Raw genomic sequence first — 23,143 nt, forward strand, 5'->3', positions numbered from 1 at the left:
TTCTCCGTGACGTTTTTTGACTTCGCCCTCGTTCTCAACCGGACGTGGCGTCTGCGCGCCTTTCTCGACCTCTCCCTAGAGCGCCTGGGGAATCGCTAGGTGCACCCGCCGCGCCGCGCGTGCGTGGTGAGCGGGCATTCGTTTCGTGATCCATTCCTCGGCGCACACGCTCGTTTCGAGGCGTGTGCAGCTATGGCGTTCGTGCGTGGTGCGCTCGTCGGCGACAGCTAGCTGAAATTTCTGTGCAGTTTTTGCTTGCGGCTTTCGTCGTTTCGCCAGGAGCACGTGGCTAGTGTCGTGCTCGTATTTAAAGTTTTTGCCGCGGCACTACAAGGATCCGCATCAGGCGCGCTTTGAGGACCGCCGTTTGACAGCTACGCTGACGCGCTTGTCGGGCGTGCGCATTCTCAACCCCGAGGTAAGGACTGAACTACATTGTCGCAAGTTTTCTCGTGCATTGAGGGCTCACCAAATTTCGGTGCTTGTAACGAAACTTTTTTTTTTGCAGCATCGTTCCCTGGATATGCTTCTCGGAAGCCGATGTCATTGTTCGCCGCGGACGCTGGGCCTACTGCTCGCCGCCACGCCGCTGTAGGTTGACGTTGAAGAGCTGCTCCAAACGGCCCTTTTCAGGGCCGCTTCATTGCTTCCTGGGAGATTGCGGGCATCCAATCTCGAGGCCGTGTTCCCTCTCTTTGTCGAAATCGGCGCCAGACATCAGAACCCGCGCTAGGCCTCGTTGCAGGGTTAAACGAGTGCAGTGTGACTTTAGAGAAGTTATGACTTGCGCTTAGTCTAGCTATATCATTCACCCAGTGCAGTGTGCCTTTGCCTCTTTAGCGACTTCTCACGCCTTGTCGAAATCGGATTTAAAGCTCACGCCACGCCTCGTTGAATGGGTTAACCGAGTTCAGCGCCTAGCTTTGTTTTTTTGTGTTCTAACCTGTAAGCAGTGTACCTTTCTTCGCTCCTTACTTTTGTTCTTTTCAGTCGTTTCCTGAATCCGTCGAAAAAGCCGGGCTTGCCGGATGATTGTTCGCCGTGAATGGAACCACGAGGCGATCGCATCTGCATACACAGCACGACTTTGTTCCCTCGTGTTTTTTTTACCAAGGATTGCTTCGACAGCTCGGGCAAAACGAGGACTGCGCACGCAGTGTCGTCGCTGCTTAGTGAAGAGGCACAAAACGGATGTCGTCCTTACTAAAGGCCCTTCTCGGGCCACCTCAGTGTTTCCTGGGAGACCACGCGCTTTCCGCCGTGTGCACATGTTCCCCTCATTTCCAATCATTTGTAAGTTGCATATCAATGAATTAATAAATCAGTCAATGCACTTTATTTACCAGAAAAATCTGGCTGGTCACCCTAGGCTAAAAGCTGTGCACACAGCTTGACAAGGCCCAGGGGACCATTAGATGACAGTTTTGAACGTAGGAAAAAAAAGTTGGTACTTTAAAAGAACATGGAAAGTACACCAAACAATATAAGAGATAAACATTACAATCGCGCATTACAGTAAAGAAAAGGAAAACACTTTGAAAGCAGACATATAGTATCAATTTACACTATAATACATACAAAAATTACGACATTCAGCACTATGGCACGAAATATAAGAACAGCGCATAAAGCAAAAAAGAGAATGCAAGTTACAATAGTACAGATAGATTAGCTGTTTACATTTACATATGCATAAAATTAGTCCTCGGCTCCTTGGGCCTCCTTCAAATCCTGCAGAAGGCTTGAATTTGCAACTGCTAATATCAAAGAAGATTTAGAAGAACTTCAGTTTGGGGTACATGGTGCATAGTACTTGAGAAAATAAACAATAGCGCCTACAATGACACACACAGAAGAAGAACGATGCAGCACAAGCGCTATCCTGCGCTCTACAGTATGGAACTGTGACTGTGAAAAATGAACCTTCACGTCAGTGAAATATGAGTCTTTAGGCTGTCTACAAATCGTTATTACAGTAAGAAAGAAATATTAGTGAATGTTGTGTAAGAGGCTTGCATATTACTCTGTTTGTTCATTTATTTATGTTACCCCTCAAGGCCAGTGGCATTACACAGGGGGAATGGTAAATATACGAAAACTGAGAGAAAAATACAGTTGATTACATGAATATTAAACAGCGCCTGAATATACAATGTTAGCTAGTGCTACGCGGAACTGCTCATAATTTTCAGTGCCGGCAACTTCTGCTGGAAGGTGGTTCCAGTCTCATGAGGTTCGCGGCAGGAATGACCGCGAGCAGCATTTTCTGTTGCATGACATACTTCCGACTTTGTGATCATGATCAATGCGGCGGGATACAGAAATTGTATGGGGAATGAGGTGATCACGAAGAGCGGGATGATGGTACAGCTTGTGGAACAGGGTGATACGAAACAATTTTCTACGCGATGTCAGTTATGGGAGGCAGATATTAGACTTCACAGTAGTTATACTCGCTGTGCGGTTGTAGTTAATAAGGATTAAACGCACAGAGTTATTTTGCACCAGCTCAAGATCATTAATGAAGTTGGCATGAGCAGGGTGCCATACACGTGTTGCATGCTCGAGTTTTTATCGTATTAGTGTTTGATAAAGCAATAGTTTCAAATTGGAAGGAACGTTAAAGAAGTTGCGACGTAAGTAGCAAAGCATGCGATTAGCATTTTCAATTACGTTCTCGGTATGAAGAGACCAGCTAAGATATAAGTAATGTGGACGCCGATGCACTTATATGATGAGGCTTATTTCAACGAAATGTTATCGGTGTAGTAGTGAGGTGGGACGGAAGTTTTTCTAGATACACGCATGACTTTGCATTTGTTCATATATAGCTGCATTCACCATTCTTCGCACTGAAGTCAGTGGCGGTCTCGTCAAGTAGTCCCCTGCTTTGTAGGTTCACCTTGTTAGCGGCTGTCTTATTTCACACAAATCCACGTTCTACACGTTGATAGTTATAGTACGAGCACAATTCGTTGTGATTGTCGAGGAATCGTGTTCCTGCCTTGACGCCACCGTTGTCTTGCCATGCCGCCGGCGGTGCCATTCACCTGCGGTTGCGGTGGCCAGCAACCTCGTCGGCGGGGGAGGGGGGGAAGGGAGCCACCTATTCATGTCTTTATCCCACCATGGGACACAGCGACGCCAGCGAGGGGACCATCCCTTTCTGGCTTGACAAGAAGCGCCGACCAGCCGCCTTGAAGGAGGGGACTGAGGACGGAACAAAGCCACTTCCCAGAACTGAGAAATGAAGGCCGCTAACCCCACTGGTGGAAAGTCCGGGCAGGTGCTTTGACCTTAGTGGACATGTCGTGGCGGGATATCTCAGACTTCGACTCGTTTCCCCTGGTATCGAAATGAATATTGTTCGCGTAAACGTTAACATTCAAAGATTGAGTAATGGTATAACGTCTATACCTTTCGCCATTTATTTTTTAATAACAAAGCGCAAAAAAAATGTTTGTGCAAATAAAATAAAAATAGTTATTTCTATTTTTTCTTTTTTTATATACAGCAGTCTGTCCGCTCCCCCTAAAACCACTCTCTGTGACCGCCACTGACTGAAGTAATGTAAGGTTGTTAGTGTTGGTTATTTCTCTAAAAATGACGCAAACATCAGCGAATAGGTGAATATGAGAATCCATAAGAGAGCGGGGATCATTAATGTTAAATCAGGAACAGTAGCTAGGGTCCAAGAACTGAACATTGTGGAACTCCGGAAGACACCTCTGTAAAACAGGTGTTATAACCGTTAGCAAAAACTAATTGTGAGCGATTAAGTAGACATTCAATCCATTTCAATAAGTTACAGTCAATATCCAGATGTTTTAGTTTGTGAGCCAAAAGGTTGTGACATACATCGTCGAAAGCCTTTGAAAAATTCAGAAATATACAGTCAGTTAGTGATGATAGATCTAGAATACAGTGCAATGCATGCGTAAACTATATTAACTGTGTTTCGCAAGAGTAAGGTTTCCGAAAACCATGTTGCGCTCACATAAAAAAGTTGTTCAATGAAAGGAAGTTAACAAGGTTGGTGAATATTATATGTTTGAACATTTTGGGTGAAGTATTGGTAAGGGATATGGGACGATAATTAATAGGGGATGCTTTGCTACCGGATTTGTAGACTGTAACCACCTTTCCGATCTTCCACTCAGTAGCAGCGTTGACTGGTCAATGCTGGAAAAGTTTGGTTAGTATAATGGGCGAATAAGCTGCAGTGCTTTTTAAGTAACGCAGTCATAACCCGGAGCGCAATGAACACTGAGTCCATCAATAAGCTTATTCACACCAGTAGGAGCAACAGTTATAGGTGGCATAAAAACATAGTTGAAGTGGTGAGTTGTAGGCATATGTATACATCAGATATGGGTGTAAAGTTGTCAGTGATTGCGCGGTTAAGAATCGTGACGCAAACGTCGGAAGGTATGGGGTCGCCTAACGGGTCAGATAACGCAAAACTATCACCGGTGGAAGGATTAATGACCCGCCAGAATTTTTGACATTGGTGGTTACATGTGAGTGGAAGTGCTTTTAGCGCTTTTGAGCGCCTGAACATACATGTTGGAAGCCGCTGAATACGAAGTCCGATCACTCACTAGTTGGCGAGAACTTTATGATGCGGTAGAGGCTTTCTTTTTGTTAGATAAACGTTTAATGTTATTATTACACCAGGGAGCTATTGAGTGGGTGGTAGCAGTGCGTTCAGGAGTGTATTGTTCTGTGAGTTGGGTGACTATAGCTGTGAACATGCTCCAGTTGGTTTGAATGCTGCGGACACCAAAGCTATGGGAAAGCATCGATAAAAAAAATAGTTCATTATTTATCGCCTGAAAATTTGCTCCGTTGTAGTCTCGTATTATTATTTTTTTCTTTTTGTTAGCGTTCGGAGTGGCTAGATTAATGTCAGAGTGCATTAGCTAGTGGTCGCTGATGCCTGGCAGGTATGTAATAGGTGAGACTATGACAGATCGATTTGTCAGGATTAAATCTAGCGTATTCGCTGCGTTGGCTGTTATAGTCCCTTGTGAGCACAAATGCACTAACGAGAATACTGAGCGCACATCTTAAAATTCGCGACTTCGAGACGAGAACGGGGACATTAAAGGGGAGTTGGGATTCCATGTTATCTTCGAAAAAATTAGATCGGCAAATAAAACAATACTGAAATAGATCATGGTGCTTTGTTTTTAAGTGTTTCCATAAAAAAGTATGGCAACAGATAAGGAAAGGCTTAGGTGATCGTGATCGAGGAGGTTAGACTGAATTATAGTGCAACAGCTTGAAACAGGTCTTCACATCATTCGTATATACTAGAACATTGCAGGAGACCGGACAGAGCAAAACTACACAAATTACGTTTGAATAGAGATCATGGCAGGAAAGTGGATGAAATATATCTAAAAGAAGAATTGTGAACCGAAGCAAAGTATGTAATGAGCCAGAAATATGCCTATCAAAGAAGACACTGCACTGAGAAAATGGACAGCATGAAATAAATGAGCAGCACAAGTGCAGCGTACAGGCCTTTATCAAAGAATTTATTTTTTGTTTATTTACCACGTCCTGGTAGTGTTAGCTCCATAAAGCATTATCAAAATTATCGCAATTTCCAGTTTTATTTGCTTAGGAGAACTTAGAGCAATAAGAACTTGGTTCAAAAATGCACTTCAAATATTGCATAAATCATCGTACTCTTCGTCCTGGGCCACAAGAGCTGGGGCTTCATGAGATGATTATTACGGTGCATTAACGAAAATTTCAACATGCCGTCAGCAGCAGATTTTATACTGGCGCTGAAAAAACCGCATTTTTTAAATTTTCACTGGCAGGAGGGAGCAACTTTCTTGACTGCGCTGCTTTCTTCCTAAGCAAATGAAAGACGTGTATGCCGACCTCTTATACCTGTTTTGCAGCAAAAACAATTCGAAAATATGTAGCGTAAGATATAACACTAATGCACTGTGAAGCTTGATGCATTATTGGTCCAGTAGAGTGGAGAGCTGGGCGAGTTAATTGGTTCACGATTGTAGAAAGAAAACCAGCGCAAAAGACGGGGATACAGAACTGGGAACACAGAATACAGGAACACAGAACACAGCGTCGTCCTGTGTTCCTGTTGTGCGTCTCCGTCCTTTGCCCTTGTTTTTTTTCCTCAATTGGCCATGCACTTGTGGCAATTTAAGTGCACTTCCTGTGAATTTTGGACAAAAGTAGTGTATTTTTGCATTCACCTTTTTCACACGCTGAGTTGTTTTATCTTTTGGTCACTTCAGAAGGGAGGAGTTAGTATAGAAGTAATTTACTTGGAGAATACAAGGAAATATATCTTGCGATGAATTTTCTCATATTTTAATTCTTCCTGATGGGAATGCATTACGCGCCATACGGTGTTACTCACAACCAAACGCCCAGGGCTCTAAGTTGGGCAAAGCATGTATCATATATGTGGAAGTGCGAATATGGCTGTGGTGCGCTGGGCGTCTTGCATGCACAGCAGGAAGTGATTTGTGTCTAGACCATCCAGGAGGGAATGTACAAGGACGGGAGGATAGTACAAACGCTAAAAAAAAAAGCTAGCTGGGGCTGGACACGCATTTTTCGTTCTAGCAAGTACCAAAGTTGCGGCAAAGCAACCAGTTTTGGGCGCCTTGTAAGCAGAAAGTATGGTTCTGGGAAGCGGAGGCAGGGCTGCGTACGGCGCACGCGAGGTCACGGGGTCACGGAGTCGCGCTGCAGCAGCACATCGGGAAAAGGTTAAATTCTTCCACTCGCCACTCGCAGCGCACCGCAGAGCCGGCAGCCTTCTCTCTTGTCCGCCTACCCGGCAGGAGCCACTCTCTCCGGTTCCGGCCGGGGAGACGGACAATAGTCGCGGGCGAGAGCAAAGGGGGGGCCCCCACCACATGAATGGCATTAGAAGAATGTCACTGGCGCCTCCACTACGGCTCAGCTCGTACTATTCTGGCGCAGTGCTGCGTTTCGCCGTAATCGCTTGTCAGCGAAGTGAACACAGCACCGTGCCTTCCCGTGAATAGTAGAAGCAGGGACGTCGCGGCCACATCGGCATTCGCAGGATAGCGCCGCCATGTCGCTTATTTGCTCGCTTATCCTCTGACAAGTCAAAAAGTCTTCCTGTCGTGGCACGCCATCCATGGCTTACGACACCACGTCTGTCATTCCCCTTCGTAGTTCAAGAGTTTCTCTTCTTGCTATGAAAGTATTAGCCGTTGCGGCCACCAATTCAAGCAGCGAGAAAAATTTCAGCGCCGCAGGATTCGTAATGAAAGAGCGCCGCTCTTGTTTAGATCAAGCCATCATCAATGAACAACTTGCATATTTAGAGTGATAAATCTATACCTTTATGCGTTGTGTCTTGTGTATAATCCCAAACTGTGATCTGGAATGCGAGGTCAAAATTTGAATGTCATTGAAATAAACTCATTTTCCTGAAATTCACTTTTTGTGTCGTCGCCGCTTTGCAGGTCGGGCCGAGCACGAGCGTGCTCAGGGTCCTTCAGTGTCGGGCCGGGCTTCCTGTCGGTAGGTTAAGCTCGGGGCAGGGCGCGGGTTCGAAATTGCGGCCCGTGCACAGCTCTATTCAGAAACCTAATCACATTTCCTTTTGTGAAAAAAGAGCTATGTGCAGAGTTTAAATGGTGCAAGTACGAAGCTACAATGAAGTCAATTACAGACTTCTGTGCAACAGCTAGAGGCTCAGTCACAATTGATGCAGTCAAGTATTATTTCGTATATTTTTTTTTACCCAACAGACATGAAATGTCTGAAGATGAATATGTACCAAACACATCGAAACATCAGTTGTGATGCCTGAAAAAAGTTGTACTGCAACATATAAATGCTCAAGTCTCGATAAGCAGGAATACTGAAGGGGAATAAAAACAGTTTTCTTTTGTTCGGGCTCACGCACCTGCTACAAACATATTCTTTATACATAGCAATAAAACTTGAAATAACTGTTTAAGAAGCCTTTTGGTCAATAGTATAGCTAAGTATGACTGAAAGGAGTCCGCAAGAAATGCACGGAAGCAGGCATGCAGTGTGAGAGCGCAGCGCGACAGGTGCGCTTTTTAATCTCGCGCGCGCACTGAAGAACATGGGTTTATGGTTTATTGGGGTTTTAACGTCGCAAAACGACTCAGGCTATGAGGGACGCCGTAGTGAAAGGGTTCGGAAATTTCGACCACCTGGGGTTCTTTAACGTGCACTGACATCGCACAGTACACGGGCCTCTAGAATTTAGCCTCCATCGAAATTCGACCACCCCGACCTGGATCGAACCCGCGTCTTTCGGATCAGCGGCCGAGCGCCATAGCCACTGAGCCACCGCGGCGGGTCGAAAGACATGACGGGGACACGCCGAGGAGGCAACGCTGCAGTGCACGCTGCCTCCTCGCCTCTCGGCTCCTCGCGAGCAGCCCCGTCCGCTGACGAGCGGTGGCTGGGAGAAATCTAGGGAAAACATGCCTGTCCCCAACCGGACATGACGTCATTAAATATCACGTGACCTATGACGTCACGCGTATGACGTCATATTTTTTTGACCAATCAGCGTTTCCAGCCTACCTACCCGCAAACGCTTGTCCCGTAGGAGGGCTTAGAGAGTCTCGTTGAATCTCGTTAAGTCTCGTACGGTGCCCGGATGTTGTCGTTTCAGAGCCCGGATGAGTGGAATTCAGTGCCCGGATGAGTGGATTTCAGTGCCCGGATGATGGCTCTCGGTCTCGGCGTGACGTCACCACAATGCCGACAACGGGAGCTAAAAGCATTTCAGGCTTAAAACACAACTTAGTGAATGCAAAAAACATGCGCAGGCCTATAACGCGGTCCCACAGCAAAAGCGTCAAGGCGCTTCCCTCGTAGGCGGCCGCTCCGCCCGCGTGCCTCGAAGCCTTGGCTGCTTTTCCGTCGTCCATCATCATCACTGTCTCTGCTGCTTGACCTCCCAACCATGTGTCCGCGCCCTTGGAGGCTAGAGTTTCTTTTGTGAAGCCATACTCATTCGCATACTGGCACAATTCTTCCTTAAACTGATTGTCTGAGTTCCGCAACTCGTAAAAACCATCTATACATAGCATTGCTACAGCAATTGTCCACATACTTCGACAGCCTCGTTTCGCTCGCTTAATCTCAGAACAACACGATCAACAAACTATTTGCGCGGCGATAAATGTGAGTACGCAAATGAGATCCCTTAGAAGAAAACTGTTCAGACCACTTTCAAATACAGGCACTTCTCTTTTTTTTTCTTTTCGCGAGGCCTCACCTACAGTGCCGCAAGCGGGGGTACCACTCCGGCAGCGCGAATGCTGCCTTTTAGGCATTGTTCGCGCGAGCATTGTGCGCGATGCTCTTGTTCAAACAGCGCAGTGTAGGCATCGTCTGGAAGCTCAATGTGCACTGTCAATTGATGCACACCGCTGGAGCGTAACTGCATTAACAACTGCGCAAGACGTGGCATTGCAGATGACCAATTCGGTAGTTTCTTCAACATGACCTACTTCAGAGAACTTTTCTGAAGAAACTACATAAATTAGGACAGTTTCGTTTGGACTACACGTAGAATAGACATTATTCTGTTACTTTACATTTCGGCATGTGCACTCGTTGAATTTTTGTGATCGGCGGCCTTTTAAATACATCAAAACTTAGTTATTTTGGGCACAAATATCTGTCGCTTATCGGAGCGCGCAGCATCAATATTTTCACCATTTGGGGAGGAAAATATAGTAGTGCAGTGTGCGCAGTTTAATCAACGTATCTTCATTAGTCCGTTTTTAATTGCCTTTCCAATTTTAAGATTTCTGTAATACTGAAAGAAATAGAGACGGACAGGGCAACGCACGCCCGCGCTAAGATAACGCTTGTCTGCGTCGTCCTATCTTACTTTAATGATTCCTTCGCTCTACTTTTTAATCATGAACGTCCACCAACTCGCCCAACTTTCGCCTTTACTCAGCAACATGCCATTGGTATCTCCACGAAGTTTGACACGCCCATGCATGTAAACTTCCTGCGTCGAAAGTGAGAAACAAAAGCAAACAAAAGTACAGGCACGATCTATGACAAAGGTGATTTCCCTCTGCCGCGCTCAAACAATGGCCTTTTCAGCCGCGCGCGTCGGGGCCGCGGACTAACCACCTTTTCAGCTACAGGGGCTTAGGGAGAGGAAGCCAACCCACTCTTTGCCTTCGCTAGCGTCTTTCCGCCCTTTCGACAAGAGGAGAGGTCTTTGGTAGCGCTTGCAAAGCCCATAATTGCTGTCGACAACAGGCTGCAACAAGTACTGTCCCGCTCCCCCTATCGCTTCGAGTCCCGACTCTTCGGCTGTGCGCCTGTCTGGCTGCTTCCCAAGAAAAATCCCGCACACGCGTCTTTCTCTCCTGGAGTGTTCGGGGAATCCGCATATATCCACGATAGTTCCCCCTCAAGTCACGGGCAAGGAAGCTCGCACAGCGATTTGCCTTTTCTCTTGCCGTCTTTGACCCAGGACAGCGCAATTTGATTCTTCTCGCGAACTGACGGATTTTCATGGGCTTCTGACATGCATGCCTGGAAAATTCGTTTTTAATTTCCTGCCATTGCGGTCAGCTTTTGAAGCACCAGTGCCTGTCGCCTGGCCAGGAACCCTGTCCGCGAGTTACAGTTGCGCACCGCGGGAAAACTTCGGGTTCTACCGCCTTCCGCTCTTTGCTCACATCAACAGCTGTGAGCACAAATGAATCGATTTCTCTGTTTGCCCTTCGCCTTTCTCCGTTTTCCTATTCTGCGCATAGACTGCTGAGCGTGTGTCCCCAGATCAGAACTAGCTTCTAGTTCTTCCATCGCACCTCGGAAACCTTCATCCGGTTCAAAACTAGCCACTTTGGCTTCGCAGCATTTCCAGCTCCACACAGCTGACAGACGGACCTTCAGCTTCCCGCGAGTTGTGCCGTTTGCTCCACTGAAGGTAATTCTCTTCCGCCTCGCCTGCTTATCAGCCGTCATGAGTCTTCAAAAGCCAGCTCGCTGAAGTAGCCACACCGCTTTCTGTTTCACTGATGCTCTAGTGACGCCTTGACTCGCAGCTGCCTTGACTCACACAGACTGAACGGTTCCGCTTTGTTTCTCTTCTGAAACCTGCACCTTTGGAGAAATCTCCCTTTTCGCGGGCTTGTAGGTTCGACGCCTGTAGCAATTCAATTGAAAGGGCTTCACTCTTAATTACCCGACTTACGGTCTCCGTTGCCACTCCTACCTTCCTCGGAGGGGAATCCTCGCAGTCGGGTCGCGTAGGCCCCTTCTCTGAATGCTCTCTATCGGCATTGCGGCTGCCTAGCTCGAACACGGCCTCGGATACTGCGGCTTTCCTTGGAGCACCTACCGGTCGGACGCGTTCTCTGCCGCTTCCCTCGTGGTGTCGCAATTAACCAACTCGCCTACAGTCACAGACTTTGTGGATATAATCTGAGAAGTAGCCTCACTCCATTTCTCCAAGATTTTGCCTTTCCCGGTGTGGGCTGCCCTTCGCTGCATCTCAAGCTGGAGTTTAAGCCGCTTCACTTCTGCGTCTTACCTTTCTCTGTCCTGGTCATTTACCCAACGTTGCACATTTTCCCAAGCAATCTCACAATCATCCTCTTACTCCGTTCAAGGATTCTTGATTACCTGAATAATACTTTTTATCTAGAGCGACGCGCAACTCATCGCACAAGAACAACAGCCCTGCCCTCGACAACCTCGTCATGTCTGTGGTCGCTGCATGCTGGTCTTGCTCGCTCATCGTGATTCTGAGCTACTGTACCCCTGTGCTACAGACATCCTATCAACCAGCAGTTAAAACATCAACGCAGAATTTGAAGCCTCGAGGATGCAAACCAAAAACCAACACTCACCCGCAGATGCTGCACCTTGTTACCCGGTTCATCTCACCGCCTGGCAACAGTGTTGGATGGGGGTTTCGGTGTAGCGGCTCGACAAAATCTTGGTCAAAATGACGCTCTTTACACCAGGAAAGTAGGGCCGCTGAGTGAAGGAGTTGTGTGATGGTGAAAGAACACGACTGGGTTTATTTACGTACACCGCCAAGAGCGGAGAGTCGGCCGCACTCGCTGACGGCGGCCTGAAACGTTCACTTTTGCGCCCAACACTTCCCCTCCCTTGTGGACACGCCCCCGTCACGTGTTTGAGGGTGAGGAGGATGCCATCGAAGCAGCGCAGACTGCGGTAGGATCGCATGTGATAATCTCTCGGCACTCGTGGCGGCCCTTGTGTTGCCGACAACTGTTCGTCATCACCCGACGCGCGAGGAGGCACGCCAAAGGAGAACCACCGGGAACGAGACCCTGATCGCCGCGGCGGCGCTCGGCACCTGAGGAGACACCGGAAATTGGGCCCTTTCCTGCTCGATCTTAACTGGTCGAAGACGGCCGCACTCCGGTGGGGCAAAGCACGGTAATTGGAACCACATGACGTATGTGTCCTCTCCGTGTCTCTGTGTGGTGGTTCATTGCGTCAAGCTGGCTGCTTCCACAGGATACTTGCTGAGTAAACGTAAAGCGCGGTAAACACATGGACGTAAGAAAGACGACGGACGAGCGCAAACTTCCAACTAAATTTTATTACAAAGAGAGGTAAGAATATATAGCGACATGAAAAGGTAACAAAAAAGACACCATCACAAATAGCGTACAATGCGAAATGAAAGTCATTCTCGTAGTTTATTCTGAGATACATAACCTACTTTTTTTCGGAAATGCGACTGATGGTGCACTTACGCAGCCACTCTATGTCCTGTCCATCTCCATAGATTCCGATGGCTGTCAACACACAATGTGCGAAATCCCGAGCACAGTGGCTGCCACCCTCGAAGTCACAGTCGCGGCAATGAACTGAAAGTGTTCCACGCATCTCACGCACACTGTTGGCATGCTCTCGCAGACGTTCGTACTCAAATCGTCCGCTCTGGCCCACGGAGAAACAGCCGCATGACAACGGTACCTCATAGACGATACCCTCAACACACGTAGTAAACATACTTGTTGGCATGTCGTGTCTCACAGCCTACATTTTCACTTTCCGAAGGGCTCGTCAGCCTGCAAAGCGTGCTTAGTTTTTGAGGTGCTGACAGGACGACTTTTACGTTCACTCTCCATGTTATCTTGATGATATTGTGAGACAAAGAATGGTTGTATGGCAAGGCTACAACCCTTTTTTTCTGGTTTTTCTTTGATCACGCTGTCACTGTCAACCTTCTGTTTTTTGAAGATGCCCTCAGCTACAGCACAAAGCAGATTGTTGGTATAGCCGCTCGACTTCTAATCTGCCTTGAGACACATTCGTTAATCAAGTGAGGCAAAACTTTGCAAGGACATTCGAAAGGCTGGTCTGCATGATGCGCCCTTTTTACGAGCTTCGTCGTCTTTCTTACCTGTGTTTACCGCAGTTTACGTTTACTACCGATCACAAACTAGCCCGCACCCGCACCGCTGTTATCAACAGTAAGAAGGCGAGGTGGCGTTGTGCTTAGCTGTACCTTGCCCCAGTAGTGTTGCGGTGCCGCGTTGCAGACCATGTGCCCAGCGGCGTCACGACGGGGGTGAGGTGCGCAGCCGGGTGCAAAGCTCAAGGGGGTGCAGCTCCAGCAGAGGAGGAGGATGGGCGGGAGCAGTGACCGTGGCGGGCACGCTGCGCTTCCCGAAGCGCCTTATTTAGCTCGGAATGAACTGAAGAGTTAAATTCCGAAACTCGCAGCCTTCTGTAGCTACAGTCCGAGAACGCACTTTTCGTCGAAATAACTTGCCTGCGGATACACCTCAAAAAAGGCATTGACCTCAAAGAGGCCAAGCATTGTTTCGCATAGTACTTCGTCACATTCATAACTCAGTGGGAATTTATTGCCTAACAGCGCCTTTTCACACGACCTGTAAATATTTCTACCACCATTAGAGGGGGGGGGGGGAGGCATGCTGTACTTTGAAAACTACGAAAAACTACTTGACATCAAATGCAACAACGTGAAAAACAATCTGCATCTTTGCGTTGTGTTGTGTTTAGTGTCGCATAAGCATCTAAGGCTATCATGCGCCGAACACAAGGTATTGAAAATTCTGTTGTGCGGGATTTTATAAAAAGTGTAAAACAATGGTGGTTTAAAGCGCCGAAAAAGTTTTGTGAGGCCTAACGTACCGAAGCTACAAAAGGGTACACATGGCACTATAACATCGCACACCGCAAGGGCGTTTTTGTATTTCGGCTTCATCGAAATGCAGCCGCCACGAACGATATCGAACCCGCGACCTTGAGATCAGCAGCCGAACGCCAAAGCCAGTGAGCCACCGTGGCAGGGTGTTTTCGCATTTAAAAAAGATTTTTTTTTCTGCCATACACACTCCGAGTAAGTGAATTCGTTTACCAAGTGCCCCCTCCCCCCTCCCCATCCATTCGTTCTTGATGAGGGTAATCAGCGGAGAGTTCAATTACGAAATTTACTACCGTAATATGGAAGCAAAGTTTGCGGAGATAATTACAGCTTACTGCATATCAATGCAATGCTCTTGACATTAACAAATTAATTCCACTTCGCCGTTGCGGTTGCCATCACAACGGAAGGAAACTTTTCGTTGCCGCAGGGAGCCTGTTACCAATCCTTTGACAGCAATACCATAAGGAAATCGCCGCCCGCGCCGAAATTTCTTCGGGTTATGAAGGACATAAAATCCGTGGAGCCCAGGTCTGAACTGCAGGGTGAATGGTAAACCTCCATGGTGCGCGTTCCAAGATATCAACTTGTGATTTCCGAGCCACGTAATCTGGCGAATTGTGAATTATTTTATTTTTGTCGTCGACGTTATCAAAACCGTGTGACCATATGATTAACAAGAGCTTCAGTGAACAAGCTGAGAGACTAAGGGAAGCAGGTACAAAAAACGCTGGAGATGCCTTTTAAGTTGTCGCATGTTTCTGTGCGGCATCACCGCTTTATCATAAAAAGATACGGTACGAAAAAACAAAACGGAAAGGTTAAATTATATCTTTGAAGAGGAGGCGGCCGCGGTTGCTCAGTGGTTATGGCGCCCGGCAGCTGACCCGAAAGACGCGGGTTCGATACCGGCCGTGGCGGTCGAATTTCGATGGAAGCGAAATCCTAGAGGTCCGTGTACGATGCGATGTCAGTGACCGTTAAAGAACCCCACGTGATCGAAATTTCCGGAGTCCTTCACTACGGCGTCCCTCATAGCCTAAGTTGCTATGAGACGTTAAACCCCCATAAGCCATAAGCCTTTGATGACGAGGAATCTTATGCGAGCACAGACTTTGAAAAATAGATGCTGCTAACCAGTGCTAAAGCGTTGCCGGACCTGATAACTCAGTCGCCCATATCGCCTCACTGCAGTGCAGTGACACGCAAGAAATCCTGGAACTGAGTGCCCAAGTTCCAGTTTACGAGAAATAATTGCCGAACGAATACATACAAAGATTTCTCATAATACGCGGCTAATTTTTATCGCCTGAAGGCTAAGCTAACTGGGCTCCGAGCCGCCGCAGTTTACTTGCAAGGAGGCATGAAAATGGTGGGATCACACACACACACACACACACACACACACACACACACACACACACACACACACACACACACACACACACACACACACACACACACACACACACGCACACACACACACACACGCACGCACGCACGCACACACGCACGCACACACGCACGCACGCGGGTAAAAAAAAGCCGGTAAAGAGAAAGGCTAATTCAAGGTGTTGCGGGTATTAAAAAGGGCTGTCCACCATGCAGGCAGTCGCAGACGCCTTAAACACGAATGGCGTGTGTGTCTTCGGCAGTGCTTGTGTGAGCGGTGCCGTTCGCTTCAGCCGCCCAAATTTGTTTCAACGCTCGACAGTGTGCGCGTGGCTCGTGTGTACTCGCCTGGAAATGCCCGCGCTTGGAAGACGCGATTGACTCCATGTAGCATCGCAGCGCAGCCGCACGTCTGATCCGGTGTCTCGGCAGTCGGCTGCGGGAGATAACTTCTGCAGCAAGATCGTGCTTGCAGAGGGATGGAGACCTTGAGATCTTTTCCCGAGGGCCTTCTGCACCGCTTTGCCATTGAGAGCCCGTGCTTGACGAGTGAAGAAATGCTCGCCACTACACGTACGGCAGAGGACGCCGACGCTCATCCAGAGCAGCCGCCGCCGGCTACGCAGCAGCAGGGCACGCTGCAGTGGCTCCGCAATGACGACGCCTTGCCTCTAAGCATATCCATTTTCCTCAGGTTGGTGTTTTGCGGACGGACCTCCGTATATTAAAAAAAAGAAAAGAATTAGAAACATTTTTTTTTTTTCATTTTATTTGCACTACAATTTTGTGCGATTTTTTTGTTGAAAAATAAATGGCGAACGATGCTCTTCTCCTTCAAATGGTTCACCTCATTAGTTGCATAATTCCTAAATATTCACGCTGGTTGTAAGGTATCGGTAGTGCACGTGGGGTCATTGGGGCCGGTCGTTCTTTCTCAGCACCCCGCCGCTGCCGTCTTAGTGGACCCCCCCCCCCCCCCCCCCCTCCGCGACGGGACGGAGGGGTGCGCTCGAAGCGAAGAATGACATTTCTTGGAACGATGCGCGCGCGCGCGCGCGCAGGCGCCGGGCCGCTCGGGCGTCCATCGCCCTTTGGGGCTGATTCGCGTCGGCTAGGCAAAGGAGTGGTGGCAGCTTGGGGCTGAAGAGCCGCCACACGACGACACCCCCCCCCCCTTGTCTTAATCCCCTCGTCTCAACAGACACCAGCCGAGACACAAGCTCGCGACGAACGTCTCGTTCGAAAAGTCTGCAGAATTCCTGAGGATTAAGCACTGCCGGACGGAACGCGTCAGGGCGCCGTTGACGAGGGGGGCAATAGAGATCGTCTAGCCGCGAGCGGCGAAGGCCCGAGTTGGGTGACGCTACGGGTACCGGAGAGCCGCCGACTAAACAGCCTTGGGAAGGCTAAGTCGCCTTGGAATGCGTTCTGCAGAAAATCCGGCCTCCTTTTCGTCATCTTTTTCAGCGAAAAATGACCGCAGAAGCAACTCAGGTGGGCCACATTGGTCACCACCTTGTGGCGTCATGAGAATCTGCCCGCCGGATTCTGAGAAAACTGACCACCGTGGCAGGTGGCAGCTAATGAAAGGTCGAGAAAGGCATCTTGGCAAGACCAACTCTGGTCTTCAATTTCAACCGATGGCAACACCTTCCACCGCAGGACATTAGCGCATCGTTTTATAGGCTCCGTACAGTCAAGTTTGCTCACGACCCTTGCGCCACCTAGCGCAGCTGCAGTGAGTCTCCGGGCCGGCTGAACGGAAGCGCCGCGCTCAGCTGCACGCTTTCAGTCGCGTTGCAACGATGGCAAGCAGTAGTAGTGGCGATGGACTCGACAAAAGAAATGCGAAAAGAAAAAGCAGTTGTCGCTATTGCTGCGTGAAGGATTGCCATAGCCACGAAGGACAGTTTGGCATTAAGCTGTACAGATTTCCAGGCAGGCCGTACGAAAGAGATCGACGAAAGAAGTGGATCACGGCAGTGCGGAGAATCAAGTAAGTTCTTTGTCGCATTTAACATTTAGCGTCTTTTCAACGTAGTACGTTTAACAGTTTCATATCTCGAGTGCTACTTGCTAACTGTGGACGCCTCGCCGCGCTTCGGGCGGTGAAGTTTGCGGATATTTTGTTTGAACCTCGTGCGTATGTACCTACGCATACGTGCCATTCTCATCACGGATATATCGCCGCACTTAACTTTCTATGCCGTTTGTCCGCGATGCATTTTTTCGACTGTACTTCTTGAGTCGCGCCTACGTAAGTACAAACTTCCTCACATGTGCTGTACTTGCCTAGGAACACTCGAACGGCGCACCCGGTCGGGTGCGGAAGAAGTTATCGTGCATGCACATTCGCTAGGATTGCGGTTGGCTCATGTGTCTAAAAGCTATCTTGGGTCCGGCAAATGATGAAAAGTGTGGCAAACACATGATAGAGCGTGCCGGTAGAACTTTAATGTGGTGTTTACGTGGTGTGCGCAGACCACTTTTCCGTAGCGTAAACAACTTGCGTTCTGTAAAATTGCAGGCCAGTTGGGGAAGCATTATGCATGTGTTGTCTGCCTCTGTCCTGTGTCGGTTGAGGATTTTGTAGTGTAAGCTATGCTCTGTCTTTTTCAGCCAGGCCGACGGTTCCGAGTGGGTGCCGAATGAGAGGACGAGAATATGCTCTAAGCATTTCGTCAACGGAGAGAAGAGTACGATCGCATCGCATCCAGGGTACTACCCAACCATATTCCCGGATGCGTACAGGGTCAGCCACGTCGATGCGACGAAGCAGCTTGCACGATATGAAAGGTATGAAATGTCTTCTTTGCGTTGTGAACCACATATAAAAATGCAATATTTGAACCACTGTGGTCAATTCTAAGTTCAATTAGGGAGCAAAATTCAACGCAGTTGGTAATTTGCATTATGTAACGTTCAGAAGAAGGACCACAAGGAGAATTTAAATTTCCAAATGTTTCATATGCTTCAGGTTGCATAAGAGGAGGAAAGCTAGGGCATCGTCAGCCTCAGCAGTGCCTAAGCAGGCATCTCCCACTGTTTGCGAAAAAGGCACGGCATCAAGCACTGATGAAGACACCTCTGAAACGGATCCCCTGAATCAAGAGCCATCCAACTTGGAGGTGCTTTGCATGGCTGTTGACGCAGCGCAAAACGACAAGGTAAGCAATCGAGATGGGCATTGAACAATGACTTTGCCATTCTTTATTTTGATGCAAAGCAGTCTCTGTGTACTTGTTACATACAGAGTTTAAGTGTGAAATTTCAGCAGTTTATTGCCTGCTCTCATTACTGTGAATTAAAGTGTTTAACCTCTAGTTTATGTTTTGCATCTCATGGCAGTGCAGGTGACTAAACTGTCCAGTATTATGACTAATACCTATTTTTGCTTTTCTATGCAGTCTTGCCAAACCGACGACATTGCAAGATGTTCCGGCACATTTTCCGTGTTCCTATGTTCGGCGCGAGGCAGTGAGGCGTGCACTCAAGTTAACCACAAAATTGTTTGTGACATGGAAGTACAGTGCAAGCCTCAAGTTGTTTCCCGCCAGTCTGGTAGAGACAGCAGGACAGCTTGCTTCACGGGATACGACAGTGTCCAAGCATGTGCAGCTGCCATGAAGGATCTGTGCGGCGTGTCTTCCGATGTATTTGCCCTCCTGCTGAGCATAATGCCCCATTCTGCTGAGCGAACTTGTGATGTGCCAATAACCGATAGGCTTGTGCTGTTTTTGATGAAGCTTAAGCTTGGGATCACTTACTCATCTCTTGCAGTGCTTTTCTGCGTATCCAGGAACACAGTCTCCCGTCATTTTAAAAGTGTTTTAAAACACTTAGCATTGCCACGCAGAAGTGGATATATCGCCCTCCTGATCATGTCATTAGGCAGACAATGCCAAATTGCTTTAAAGTTCACTACCAGGACTGCTCAATGATAATTGATTGTACAGAAGTCCGTACGGAACAGCCGTACACTGTACAGCAACAGCGTGTGCTCTATTCACACTACAAAGGAGGATATACTCTGAAATTCCTAGTTGGAATCACACCATGTGGTGCAGTCTGCTTCTGCTCAAAGGCGTACGGAGGCAGGTGTTCGGATTCCTTTATTACTGTAGATTCTGGGTTTCTAGACCTAGTGCAACCAGGCGATGTTGTGATGGCCGATAAGGGCTTTCCAGGTATAAAGGCAGGCCTTGAAGAGGTACGGGCCATATTAGTGATGCCCCCATTTTTACAGGGTCAGGACCAATTTGCTGAGAGTGAGGTGCATGAGACGTACCAAATTGCACAGGTGCGAATTCATGTGGAGAGAATTATCCAGCGCATAAAGATGTTCAACATCCTCAACACACGCATACCCACAGAGCTGATTGCAGTGATGAGCGATGCATTTCATGTCTGTTGCGTCTTGGCAAATCTCCAGCCGCCTATTATAAGCTCCGAACAGTGAGGTTTGAAGTGCTGCGCCGTCTACAATCAGCAGACCCATACTATATTCTCATGTCCACACATCTCTTTATTCAAAAGAAAATTTATCAGACTCTTGTAGACTTTACAAGGGCGGGGAGCAGCCAGGTGAAGTAAAAGTCTTCCAAGGCTCGCACAGCTGAACACAGGAAGTTGTTGTCCTTCTCCACAATGACGGTGATGCTTTGTCTTTGTGAAAAAACAAAAAAAAAACATTCATCAAGATTACACACATACATCAGAAGTTGCACCTGTGTGTAATATCTGTGGCTTGCAAGGAGCGTCAGTCTGCCATTCCTGTACTTAATGTACGGCACAAATGTGAGCTCCTGCTCCACGTCAATGATATCACTGTCCCGTCGTGAAAATGGGCACTTGATCTCTACAAGGCAAACGCCCTTTGCAGTTTCAAAAAGCCCGTCAGGGCTTCCACAAAGCCATGGCTGGGCTGTATGGACGACAAGTCCAGTCTGGAAAAAGAAAGAGTACTTTTTTGAAGCGTAAGTCCCACCAGTATACAGTTGACACAAATAATGCAAATGCAGACTTAAAAGTGCAATGGTCGTGCGCAGATATGTAAGCACTGAGGCTACCAAATGTGCAATCACAAATTTTTAAGTCAAGCAGGTTTAACATATGTAACTTACCTCTAACACATCTGCACATACTTTCTCCTCAAAGCTCTTGCGTGCCACTGGCTCCATTTTCATGCCTGAAAAGTAACTCTCAGTCAGCCCAATGTGCGATGGTGTGATGTTGGAAGACGTACCATATGATGTGGCCTCGGACCAAAATCCTCGACGATTTAGAATAGTCTTCAAGAGGTCTTGGGGAGACTTCCTTGTTCTCAGTATGCTGTGCGCTTGCGAACAAGTTATTCTCAGTCTTCTTTCTCTGTGCCACCTGTTAGAAATTTTAACAGGATAATTAGGGGATACGTTACATTGCAACTCTCCAAGGTGACGTACGAACAAGGAGGTGAAGCACCTACCTGTGATTATTAGCCTGCCCCTTTGTCAGGGCACACAGGTGCAGGGCACTTGTGCATTTGATGTTTTTGGTGTAGTACACTGCCACTTGTGCCGTCATTTCTTGCTCGAACTCTTTTTTTTTAATGGATATTTTTGGGAATTCTCCGGCTACCATTAAAGAGTGCAGAGCCTCTTTTGGTTCGTGCAAAACACTCCCGAGTTGTTTGATTTCTTTTTCAAGTATCACTTTTTTTACGATACGTTGCAAGACTGTTTTGCAGGCACTTTCAGGACTTTCATTTTGTGCTTTCAGAATTCGGGACATTGGGCACTGAATGTCAGGGAAGTGCTTTATCAGAAAGCTTGGGTGCAACGGTTTGGGAGGCTCTCCGCCACCAACATGTGGATGCTTGTTAGCTGTAAGAAAATATGCAGGTGAACTAATTGAAATAAGGCTGGGGCATGCTTTCTGAAAACAGACTGAAAATCACATAGTAACAAGAAATAAGTTTCATAACTAATGCCAAAATGCCTGGCAATATATTAATAAAAATAGGTACATTTAACTTCCATTACTTCAGCAATGAAACGCAGTGCTTACCACCAAAAAGATCTTCAATAGATGCTTTATCGTCCACACGGGACTTTTTGGCTGGCCTTCCCCACTTCTGCCTCTCAGATGTGCAGGAGATTTCTTCGTGGGTGTTGATGTGCAGCGCGACCGCCGCGCAGTGTTTGCAGGACCCTGCAGCGCCGTACCTGCAACCGCAATGTCCGGCTTGCAGTTCGCGGTCATCCTTGTTTATCTGCGGCGAACACAATGTAAATGTAACAGTTGACACAAACTATGACCCCCAAATTGGTCACCAATAACACGAGAACGTTCGCATGCGATGCACGCAAATTATTATTAATTACGTTCCCACCGCGCAATGCCTTTCAAAATCCTCCTAAGAGACGTGAAAAACTCCACTATTTAAGGCAATTATATTCCTGAGAAGAGATGTAGCTTATTTATTCGTGCACGTGATAATGTTGCTAAAACAAGCCTCACAGAGATTTGGAAAGCGGTTCGCGTATCTATATGCTACGAACGATATAAAACGTGCACCGCCGACAGCGAGCGGGGTCCGTATTACAGCAGTGGCTACTACTACGTTAAAAATGCCACAACTTTACTTACGTGCAAAGAAACGTCGTAAACTTGCTTCCCTTGCTGAGAGCGGCACTTCGCCCGCACGTTCACGCCGTCAACTTCCGACACATGGGAAACATGTCCAGCCTCGTACAATTTCTTCCCGCTTGTCAGAGAGGCTGGATGAAAATATTTCTCTGTACCCTTAATGGTCCTAAAGCCAGCTAAAACCACCTGCGACATTGCAGAGGATCGTGAAGATCGTGCATGCAACGCACGTACGGGGACGCTGGCTGAGCACATGAAGGGGAAAAGAGTAAGTGGGTTGCTCGCGTCCTCCCGCCCCCGCCGGCTCAGTAACGCGTATTGTGCCACGGCGGCGCTGCGCGCGGCGCTGCTCCGTGGCGCCCTCTGACCAGTGTACGGAGCCGCCCGTCCGCCATGCGATGCCTGGCCACTCCTCGGACACTTTGGATTATTTTCTTATCTTTCGGGCGCGATGCCTACTCCACAGTCGAATGAACCGTTCAGTGCTGGCTACCGGTCTGAATTTATTCGATCGGCGCGCGTACGATACGCAGACAAAGTGAAAATTTGCGACGATACAGATCCGTACACGCTGCGACGGGGAGTCGACGCGACGATGTGCGTTGATGTGTTCCTTGAAGTGGCCCACGGGGGATATCGTGTACTCTTTCCAGCTTTGTGAAGTTAGAAGAAATGAAAGCCTTTGAATCAATGGAGGCACACAATGATTTCTACAGCAGGTGGGTGAGAAGTCTGTCTGCGATGCGCAAGCAACGAGACGAAAAGCTCGGCCTCGGCACGCCGCTTTCTCTGCCGTCATTGCTCGCTGCGGTCGTGGCGATCCGAACCGGCTTGCCTAGTGCTGTAGCTAGGATGCAGCGACACGGGACCCAGTCTGGGTTTGTGTTGTCAGAGTTGTCAGACAAACTGGATGGCGTC

General features: G+C 48.0%; 2 protein-coding genes and 1 pseudogene across 8 annotated transcripts in view; 1 reads left to right on the top strand and 2 right to left on the bottom strand.

Annotated features, from left to right (window-relative positions):
- LOC149356040 (calsyntenin-1-like) overlaps nucleotides 1–12,106 on the bottom strand; it is a 44,071-nt gene extending 31,965 nt beyond the window's left edge. For all 6 annotated transcript variants that reach the window (XR_016291612.1, XR_016291613.1, XM_089584083.1 and 3 more), the window contains exon 1: nucleotides 11,898–12,106. The gene's annotated coding sequence lies outside the window, so the exon portion shown is untranslated. The remainder of the gene's footprint in view (nucleotides 1–11,897) is intronic.
- A 5,186-nt stretch (nucleotides 12,107–17,292) lies between these two features.
- Nucleotides 17,293–22,591, top strand: LOC149356041 (uncharacterized; annotated as a pseudogene). Its single transcript, XR_016291614.1, has 4 exons — nucleotides 17,293–17,591; nucleotides 18,215–18,391; nucleotides 18,573–18,762; nucleotides 19,003–22,591. The product of XR_016291614.1 is annotated as an uncharacterized LOC149356041 (transcript).
- LOC149356042 (uncharacterized) lies at nucleotides 20,089–22,511 on the bottom strand. Its single transcript, XM_089584084.1, has 6 exons — nucleotides 22,226–22,511; nucleotides 21,644–21,848; nucleotides 21,063–21,459; nucleotides 20,841–20,974; nucleotides 20,719–20,783; nucleotides 20,089–20,541 (listed from the first exon to the last, which is right to left on the bottom strand). The coding sequence occupies exons 1-6, from the start codon at nucleotides 22,478–22,480 to the stop codon at nucleotides 20,140–20,142; spliced, it is 1,458 nt and encodes a 485-aa protein (XP_089440210.1). The 5' UTR covers nucleotides 22,481–22,511; the 3' UTR covers nucleotides 20,089–20,139.
- Nucleotides 22,592–23,143: the final 552 nt, after the last annotated feature.

Source organism: Amblyomma mixtum, chromosome 3 (assembly GCF_055824585.1).
Source record: "Amblyomma mixtum isolate Tamu chromosome 3, ASM5582458v1, whole genome shotgun sequence".
Classification (NCBI taxonomy): domain Eukaryota; kingdom Metazoa; phylum Arthropoda; class Arachnida; order Ixodida; family Ixodidae; genus Amblyomma; species Amblyomma mixtum.

Bases quoted from the DNA above. Each gene is read 5' to 3' on its own strand.
- LOC149356042 (XM_089584084.1), bottom strand. From the start codon at position 22,480: ATGTGCTCAGCCAGCGTCCCCGTACGTGCGTTGCATGCACGATCTTCA. The intron at 21,460-21,643 runs GTAAGCACTGCG...ATTTTCTTACAG, and splicing joins TATTGAAGATCTTTTTGGTG to CTAACAAGCATCCACATGTT. The intron at 20,542-20,718 runs GTAAGTTACATA...TTCTTTTTCCAG, and splicing joins TATGTGCAGATGTGTTAGAG to ACTGGACTTGTCGTCCATAC.